We start from the raw sequence: 9,943 nt of genomic DNA on the forward strand, positions 1-9,943 counted from the left end.
CTCAGAAGCACTGGAACCTATTCCCCAGCAGAGAAGGGCTCCTTAGGCTGGCAGGCAGGTAAGTGACCGTCAGCACAGCCTGTGCACAGACCCGGGAAGTTCAGACTGCCTGTGGTATGTACTTAACATGCATTGTAAATAAAAATAATTTCAGACCCTTTTCCTTAGTACTTGTCAACTGTGAATCTCAAATCACTTTGGTTTATCATACACTGGAAAGCTATAGAGATTTCCAAGTAGATCAGAAAGGGTTTTGATGACCTTTTCAGAACAAAGAGGTCTGAGTTAAGTGTTTTCACCTTTTCTTCTATTTGATTTGAGAATTAGCATTTCAGGGTCTTTTTTTTTTTTATTGCTTAAAGTATTACAAAGAGTATTACGTATGTCTCCTTCACCTCCCCCCGCCTTGACAATCCCCTGGCCTCCCTTACCCCCCAGTGTCTTATGTCCATTGGTTATGCTTTACTCATTTATTTTTAGATGTACCACAGTTTTCTAATCCATTCATCTACAGATGGGCACTTAGGCTGTGCTAGCCGTAGCTCCCACCTGCTTTGCTGAGTCTCCAGTCCCCCCATCAGTAACTTACTCAGCCTCACTCCTGTTTTCCTTCACATTTGATCGAGGTCTTCCCAGACCACCTTCCAGGTGTGTGTTCAGGTATCAGAATCTTTGAAAACTATCAGCATAGTTTGAGTAGTTTATGGGGCATCCGTGAGGTATTCTGAAAAACTTGCTTTCTCTGTGGTGTTCTCTTGCAGGTCTCTGGGGTGTGGAGGGTGTAGCTGGCATGTCCAGTGGGGTGGAGTGTGGGAGGCAGGACATGCGGATATATTACATGTCCATACATCTCGAGGTTCTTGGGTCACAGCGTCCTCCATAGCACGGGATAACTTGATGTTTGACCTCTCAGTTTTGCCATTCTTACAAGTGTTCTGTGGCATCTTGATGGTATTTTAATTTCTTTCACTGATTGTGAGATAGAGCATCTGATGCTTATTTGCTCTTTAATCCCACAGGTTTTGTTCTGTGGATTGCCTGTTCTGTGTGTTTTGTTGTTGTTATTATTTTGTCTGATTTGCAAGAGTTCTTTATGTATTCTAGATTTTCATTCCTTATTGATTTGAGAGGCTGCCAGTGCTTTCCCAGACTGTCAGCCTCCATTACAGAAATCTTTAATTTTGCGGTGGTCAGATCCACCATTTCCTCCCTTAAGTTTGTTTGTGAGCCCCATTTAAGAAATACTAAAGTCATAAAATACTCTGATATTTTCTAATACTAGAATTATAGGTAATATTACTTCTGTATTTAATGTGATTTTTTTTTTACAAGTATCTTTGATTCCTGCATGTCTCTTAAAGTAAGAGAGATGTTTGTTACTATTCTGGTTTCTTTTCTTCTTTCTCTTAAGTGATTGATTTTAATTCTAATATGTAACCTATTTCCCTAACACATGAATATGTTGATATTATTCTAGATGACTTTGAGTTTCCAAAAAATATATACTTGATAATAGATCTGGTCTCATGAGATCCAAAATGTTAGAAATATTAATGTAAAAACTTAATTTAAAAACTTACTTTCTTGGCATTTCTGGTTTTTCTTTGGCCCCCTCACTCAAGGACTCAGAAGCTGGCCCATAAAATAGGCAAGAATGATGGGATGTGGCAGCCAATGTGAGACCCTGACCAAAGGGCCCTTCAGGCAAGGCCACGTACAAGCCCAGCTGGGCAGCTGCTCTGATGCCCCAAGTTTTGACTGAGTCACCAACTGCATTTTCCCATGGGAGAGGCCTCAGCAGTGAGAGGAGGAGGCTCTGTAGGGATGAGACACACAGAACCATCAGCCACCGGCTCCGCCAGCACTGAGAACCCTGCAGAGCCAGGCATGGTATTCGGCACCTATAGTCTTGGGAAAAAATGCTAAATAAAACCCACAACCCTCCTTGTCACAGAGCTCCACCATGTTTGTGGGTTGTTGGACATGGGGTTTCTGATAGAAAATAGGGCACAGCATGTAAGGAATGAGATGGCAGATGCGAGCACGCTATGTGTAGCACAGAGGTCACACTGCACAAAATTGCTGGGCCTGCTGTCAGGGATGCCATGAAAGGTAGGATGACAGGCCCTGACGCTAGAGCCCAGGTGGCAGACAGGGCTGGAGAGGAGCAGGCAGACTGTAGGAAGATAGGTGCGTGCAAGTTCCACAGGCGTGTCGTCAGGAAGGGCAGGCTGAACCTCCTGGGCACAGGCTGAGTCTGCTGACCACAGGCCGAGCATCATCTTCCTCCTCCAGGAAGCCACAGGTCTGCTTTTAAAGCCTTTCAACTGATTGTAGCAGGCCCACCACATTATCTAGGACAGTCTCCCTTACCTAAAGTCAGTGATTATAGGCCTTCTCTATCCACACTATAAACACCTAGATTAGGGTTGGATTGAATAGCTGTGGCCTGGCCTTTCACGGTAATGGATCCAATGTGTATGGAATGAGCTGACAGATGGGTTTTCATCTCGGTGCTAACTTTAGCCCCTGGGTGGGATCCCTGCAGAGTGTCTTCTGCTCTGAGCAAGAAGTTCCATCCTCCCTTTGTGAGGCCACCCCGCCTCACAGAGTAGGAGCCTCTTACAGCTATGGGTTTGGAGAGGCTCAGGTAATGAGAAGTGATGTATTTGGAAGAAGCCAGCATGTTGAGTTTAGCAAGTGAGATGGCATCTGACTTGCTAGAAACTTCACTGTGTCCTCTGCAATCCTGGCGACAAGGGTCAATTTCTCACTGTCGCCTGTGTTGTGTCTGCCATCACCTCTGTCTTTGCTGTTCCACATTGGAAACTGCAGAGACAGTGGAGGTGGAAACAGTGACTGACATCTCAGAAATGGATTCCTCTCCTTGATGAGGTATTTGGGTAAAACATGTGGCCAGTAGGTGGCAGTCTAGTAACAGGAGACAGGTATTTGCCTTGTGAGTAGAACTTTCCAGAGACCTCTGAGTAATGTGTTGTGTGGACCTCTGAGGGCCCTGAATGACACAGGTGGGCACTTTCCACCTTAGGGAAGAGCATTTGCAAAGTGCTATTTTTCTGCATAGTATCTTTTAAATAACCTTTCAGATTTTAGAATAGTATCAGACTTGCAGAAAAAATTACAAGGATAGTCAGAGTTCCCATGTCTTCCACACTCTTGTTGTCACCCGACATTAGCTTCCTTTGTTGTCATAACTAATGAACCAATAAAGATACGTTGCTATTCGCCTAAGTCCATATTTTATCCAGATTGTTTTACATTTTACTCTTTCAGGATCCCATGTGACATTTAGGTAGCGCATCTCCTTGTACCCTTCTTGACTGTGTCAGTTACTCAGACTCTCCTTGCTTTGGTGGTCTTGATAGTTTTTAGCAGTCGTAGCATGCTCCCAGGTTGTTTCATGGTCCTGGAGTGACAGGTGTGGGCGGAAGCCCACAGATCCTTCTCCATCAGAGCAGGCCATGCCTGGCACTGTTAAGGGTTCCGGAACTGATTTTTGTTCTTGTTGTTTACTGACTGGCACCTTCTGAGAGAGTCCTTCCCTGACCACCTAATTAAAGACACCCTGGTCACCTGCTCACTCACCCCATGGAAATCTTGCCTCACACTTGCCCTCTGGTGCCGCCTCTACTGCCCAGTCAGGCCCTCCTCGATGTCTTCTCCTTCCTGGAAAGTGAAATCATCTGTAAGTTTCCTTTTAGCTGGAACAATGTGTGCTTAGTTTGGTTAGCAGAGATAATTAACGACTTTAGAGTCAAAAACCATCTTATACTGAACCAAACTAATTTTTCTCAGAAGATATTTCAAAGCATTGAGGTAACTGAGTCAATAGCTCCAGTGTCAACACAGCACTGGGGGTGGCCAAAGCCTTGTGCTGGGCGGGATTCCACTGAGCCCGTGGCTTGTCCTGAAAAACATCTCTGACTTAGTATAGTCTAGGAAGAATTTCCTCCATTTTGGCTTTCTGGTTGTTTAAATAATACTCTTTTGCTAAACATTCAAAAAGAGTATGCCTTGGTCAGTAATATAGCTATAGGTGTTGAAATGGACACCAGAGCACAGTCCTGTGCACAGTGTGAGTGGATAGACCATCTCTCACAGAAGCTAATCAGAGAGATCCTGGAGTGATGCTGAAAAAATAAACAGCAGGGCAGTTCCAAGCAAGTTCATTAAAAGGTATGCAAATGGAATAACACTAGGATTGCTGCAGATAGAAGGGCCAAGTGCAGGACCTGTGTGGGGTGGAGAGGTAGGTGGGGCCAGCATGCTGGGGGTGGGGGAGGGGGCAGACTGAGCACAGGTACATGCTGAGTGAGGCCAGAGAACTGCTATTCTCAGGCCTATGAAGTGCACTTTGCCATTGTGTCATCACAGGTAATGCTTTAACGGCATGCGTAAGGTGGCCTCTCCTTTAGGCTAATAATAACTAGTAGGATACTCCCTCTGTTCTGCCATGATAGCTTTCAACCCAGCTCTGACAGTGTTCTGCTGCTGACCAACACTTTAGAAAAGGACTTTTCATATGTGATGTTCCAGTGAGGGACACTAGACCACATTGGAACAATGGGGACCATTTTGATGAACAAGCCCCCCAGGATGTTGGAGTAGGTGGGGCGTTAGCAAGTATAGAACACAAGTTATGACATTGTTTAGAAGGGCTTCCACTAGCATTTTCATAAAGAATGGCCTAGAACAGCAGATATTCGAGTGCATGGTTTGCAGTAATGTTTTGTCTTGTGCGACTTTTCCAGACCTAGAGATGAGGTCCAGGTGTGGTGGCTCTGTACAGGATGCGTTTTTCACTCGCACAGTTAGAGATGGGCTGGGGTAGGGCTGGGGTCTTGCCTTCGGCAGACTTACTCCTCTGTTGCCTGAGCTTACTCCTTTGGCCTGGGCCCTTTTCTTCCTGGGATCCTGAGAACCTGCTTCCTGTCTCATCACAACCTGCTTTTATCCTGAGGCAGGATAGGAGTCCGCTGACCACAGGCCGAGCATTATCTTCCTCCTCCAGGCACTCTTCAGGGAGTGTTATTTGTAAGAATTATTTTTTTTTTTAAGAAATAGGATTAGAGGGGGCACCTTTGTGTGCAGGTTGGGGTGGCTGACCTCTACCACCAAGGAGGGACCTGTGCAGTTGGTGTGTCCTGAAGGCCACCAGCTGGGCCTCAGCCCTTCAGGCCAGTGAGAGCCTTACCGAGACAGACTTGCTTTTCCATTCCTTAGCAACTGCTCCAAGCCACTCTGATGAAAGGTGGCTCTGCTCACCACCACTAGGGTGCTGGGAAGGAGGTGGGGGTCACCTGTTACCCTGTTTAAATAATACTCTTTTGCTAAACATTCAAAAAGAGTATGCCTTGGTCAGTAATATAGCTATAGGTGTTGAAATGGACACCAGAGCACAGTCCTGTGCACAGTGTGAGTGGATAGACCATCTCTCACAGAAGCTAATCAGAGAGATCCTGGAGTGATGCTGAAAAAATAAACAGCAGGGCAGTTCCAAGCAAGTTCATTAAAAGGTATGCAAATGGAATAACACTAGGATTGCTGCAGATAGATTGCCCCCATTCCACTAAAGCAGAGAAGGCTGCTTGGAGCATCTTGTGCTGGTTCTCAGATCTGTGCACTTTCTGCCACCTGCTCTCCTCTCCAGCATCCTAAACCGTAACTACTGTGTACCTGAGGTGGTCTGTGCAGAAGAGTAGGCAGCAGACTCTAAGTGATGCCCTCATCTGGGTTCCCAGTGCCAGGGTACAGGTGGAGTCAGTTCTTTAAATAAAGAACAGGTGGCACACCATGGGAGGGGCTGTGAGCCACCTGATTAGCAGCCTCTAACCAGGCTGCCCTTCTGCTCCTCGGGGACATTACGCAGGCAGGTGCTGTTGGAGCGGAAACCCATTCTGAGCAATGCCTGGCCTTGTGCTCTCAGACTTTCCCTCCCTCGTGGCTCCACAGTTACCTTTGTTTGGCCAGTCAGCTGGCCATCCCAGTGCTCTCCAGACCCAGAGCGGCCTGTGGGTTTATGAGGATTCAAGTACTATCTTAGACTTTAAATTTATAGTCTTTTCTAATACAGAAAATGATTACTCCTGGATAGGGCCCTTTCTTCTGAGAGCCAGTTATAGAACCAGACCCCAGGTATTTACAGTGTTTCACTGGGGTCAGGGTGGGTTAAGGAAACCACCCTGGACTGGAGTGGAAGGCAAGGCTTGGGCAGGCCCCATAGCCACTCAGCTTAGCTGAGGCTCAGGGAGGGGACCAGCAGGCAGAGACTGCAGATGGAGAGATGTCGTTGGCCCAGAGAGCAGGAGCGATCTTTGTAAAGTCGTAAGTACTTCTACATTGTGTGCATCAGGGAAGATGTGACTGCTGTTTGACTTGTGTTTCAGTGTCCAGGCCAGTGGACTGCGCCAGGCACCGAGAGGCCTCCTCGGGGAACCAGGAGGGCAGGCTGCTTCAACTACAGATGAGCGAGCCACTCATTTCTGAGGAGGACTCCCAGGAACTCAGACAGGTAACATGCATTTGGGGGCTCCATTCTCCCTAGCAGGTGACTCTCTTCTCTTTCCTGCCTGAAAAGGATTCTCCCTGGCTTGTACTTGCCTCTCACCTATAGGAGCTGCTGAGATACCCATTTGAGAAAGACAGTGCCCATCCCGAGTCCTTGTGCTCTGTGCATGCAGACAGCACAGCCTTCCTATGCTTCTACCCATGCACATATGTATACACATGAGCTATGTGTACATGAGCTAGGTTGGTACATGTGTGTACATATGTGTGCTGTGCCTGCTGAATCTGTACGTGTGTGCTGTGAGTCTGTGTATGTGTGTGAGCCTATGCAGCATACATGTGTGTACATGTGTACTGTGTATGTGCTGTTAGGTTTTTGTGTGTGTGTATACACAGGTGTGCTGTGTGTGTGCGTCCAGTTGAGGGCATTTGTTCTGTCATCTCAAGTGCTCAACTAGATTCTGAAGAGACTGGCTACTTTGTATCCAGGAAGTTGAAATTTAAATAATATTTGATAGAAATACTTAGAATTTGTCTTCCCTATGTTATTGCTGGGCAATAAAATGGCTTTTTTACCTTTTTAAATAATTTTGAAGCAAATACATAGACATTATTTTTTATTTTTAAATATTTCAGTATGTATCTTTAAAAGATAACTGTTTTTATGTCCGGCCAGTGTGGCTCAGTGGTTGAGTGTCACGGCATATGCCTGAGTTGTGGGCTCAATCCCCAGTAGGGGGCATGCAGGAGGCAGCCAATCAATGATTCTCTCTCATCATTGATGTTTCCCTCTGTCCTTCTCCCTTCCTCTCTCTGAAATCAATAAAAATATATTAAAAAGTAAAGTTTGGACATTTGGCTAAATAGGATCATATATCATTATGAAGCAATATTAAATTAGTTATTTACCTAAAGTGACAATAAACAGGTATCAGATAAAATCAATGAAAATATATTTTGAAAAAATAAATAAAAATAAGTAATTAAATAAAAGCCAACATCATACCAAGCTTACCTTAAAAAAAAAGTAATTTCTGCTGTCATCAGACATCTCCCTGTCATCCTACTTCAGGAGTGTGTTGTGCATTTTGTAGTTCAGGAGCCCGTGAGACCTGAGTTCTGGGCCCGGTGAAACACCTTAATGCAGAGCTTCCCTCTGTCATCTTTTCTTTTTCCTTTGCAGTTTATTCATTGAAATCAGCATTTTGCAATTTGTGTCTTCCTGACTTCGTTTCCCCAGGGTGAGCAGTATGCTCTCTGTAAGTCAGTATGTAGCTTTAAGGCCCCATCAGACCCAGCTCTGTTTTGGAGAGACCATTTCATTGGTGCTGCAGACACACCTGCAAGCCTGTTTTCTATGTGTCTGCCCAGGCATAGAGTCCTTAAGCTTAGCCCTTTCCTTTTGGGGAAAAAAAGTGTTCATCTTTACTGTGGGGTAATTTAAATATACATGTTTTGTCACTTTTTCCTCCTGGTCTAACTTAGTCATTTTTTGTAATGACATAGAAATGCTGCTTTTTAGCTGCTACTAGCAAGTGTGGCAGGTTCCTAATTGCTTCCAGAACACGTGGCTCTTGTCTGCTCTGGGCTTGAGAGCCCCTGATCTGTAAAGGCTGACATGCCCATGCTCCTGGGAGTGGATGGGAGCATAGGTCTCAGGCTGGTGGGATCTGGAATCTGCCCCCTCCTCCCATGACGTTATTGAGGCTGAGGAAGGAACCTGTGGTTTTGTGATGGGGGATGTAGGGATTTTATCTGTTAATTCTGAAGGTGGCTATGCAATTTGACAGGACCCTTCCTCTGAAAGCCACGAGTGATGGGAGAGGTCAGGATAAATTCACCCACAGCCCCTGAGAGCACATTTCTGTGTAGCTGGTCCTGACTGTCGTCAATAAGTCTTATTAGTGAGCCTGTGCATTAGTGCTGGGAACAGTTGCCTAGTGAGTCAGGAGTGGCCTCAGGGCCGAGGAAGTGGTAACCAGTGACTGGACAGGGCTGCTTCGGGAGGGGCAGGGCTTTCTACTGTCAGCTGTTCACTCTTCCTCCTGCAGGAAGAGCCTAGTTTCAAGAGATGATCTTTTAGAGGTTAATCTCATGTTTCCTTAGAGAGATCTCATTGTATGATGAAACTTGAGCATATGGAGGAATGAGTTAAATTTCTGGGGAGAAAAAAATGCACACGCATCCTCAATTCAGCTGTGGTTTCTGCTACAAATGCTATTAAAGTCATGTGAAATGGGTCTTGGTGACAAACTGCAGTTGGTGCTAAGAGATGGTGCGCCTGACTTCCTGGGATGGCAGCTCCTTGTGGTGGCCATGGCTATGTCACTGCAAGAGGACCCCTTTTGGGGGGCTGGAGAGCGTGGCTTGTCTGGGATGGGCTTGGCAGTGTGCCCTGACTCCTGTCTAAGGTGGGATGGGCCAACTTCCCCTGCCTCAGAATGGTGGCTCTTTATTACTGTCTGTCACTGCCACATGTTTGATGCAGCATTTGGAGATTACAAAACCAAACCACATTTGGCTTGCTCTGAGGGCATCTCAGTTTCATGGCATTTTCTTTATAACTTCTGAACCTATCAACTCCATTGTCTTGTCCTGCGTTTGGTCTTTCTTCATCCTGCCTCCCTCTTTCACCAGGAAAGAACCAGATGAGAATCTGGCACGAGTCTGGTATTTTGGTTTATCCAGGCAGGTTCGGGGCAGGCTCCCACCCTGATGGATTGCAGGGAAGGCGCTGAAAACAGCAACGACAGGAGACTTGAGCTGATGCCCCTGTCATTCCCAATGAAGAGGGCCACAGTGGGCTGGGCTGGGGGACCCTCAAAAGTGGACAGGCAGGAAGGACCTGCAAGGGGTGTGGCACAGACAGTGGGACTTTCATGCCAGGCAGAGAGTCAGAAGTGTGTCCTGTAAGCAGCTTGGAGTCACTGAGGATTTTTTGAGTGAGGCATGGTGGGATAATTTCAGACTTGAATACCTCTTCTGGTTGGTTCTCTTCTTGTCCTGTGCCTTCTGAACCTTCTCCAGACTGCTAATTTCATTTATTAATTGGGGGAGGAGGTGTGGTTATGATGCTGTTGTTGTTTTTTATGGCTTTGACACCAGTTGAGATATTACCAGTGAGCTGGGCCACTTATTTCAATATTTTACTTTAATCGTGATTTATTAATAAACTAGGGGCCCGGTGCACGAAATTCGTGCACTGGGTGTGTGTGTGTGTGGGGGGGGTGTCCCTCAGCCCAGCCTGCCCCCTCTCACATACTGGGAGCCCTCAGGCGTTGATCCCCATCACCTTCCAATCGCAGGATCAGCCCCTTGCCCAGGCCTGACGCCTCTGACAGAGGTGTCAGGCCTGGGCAGGGGACCCTCATCTCCCCCCATCCCTGGATCTGCCCCCAGCCCAGGCCTGATGCCC

At 46.5% G+C, this 9,943-nt stretch overlaps 1 protein-coding gene across 1 annotated transcript in view; it reads left to right on the forward strand.

Moving 5' to 3' along the window:
* Window positions 1-9,943, forward strand: part of SNAP47 (synaptosome associated protein 47kDa) — a 72,846-nt gene that overhangs the window by 48,647 nt on the left and 14,256 nt on the right. The window contains 3 exon segments of the mRNA XM_015570452.1: window positions 6-58; window positions 4,792-5,055; window positions 6,408-6,532. Of these exon segments, the coding sequence (XP_015425938.1) occupies window positions 6-58; window positions 4,792-5,055; window positions 6,408-6,532 (442 nt within the window).

The sequence above is a fragment of the Myotis davidii genome, unplaced genomic scaffold (genome assembly GCF_000327345.1).
Source record: "Myotis davidii unplaced genomic scaffold, ASM32734v1 scaffold1687, whole genome shotgun sequence".
NCBI lineage: Eukaryota > Metazoa > Chordata > Mammalia > Chiroptera > Vespertilionidae > Myotis > Myotis davidii.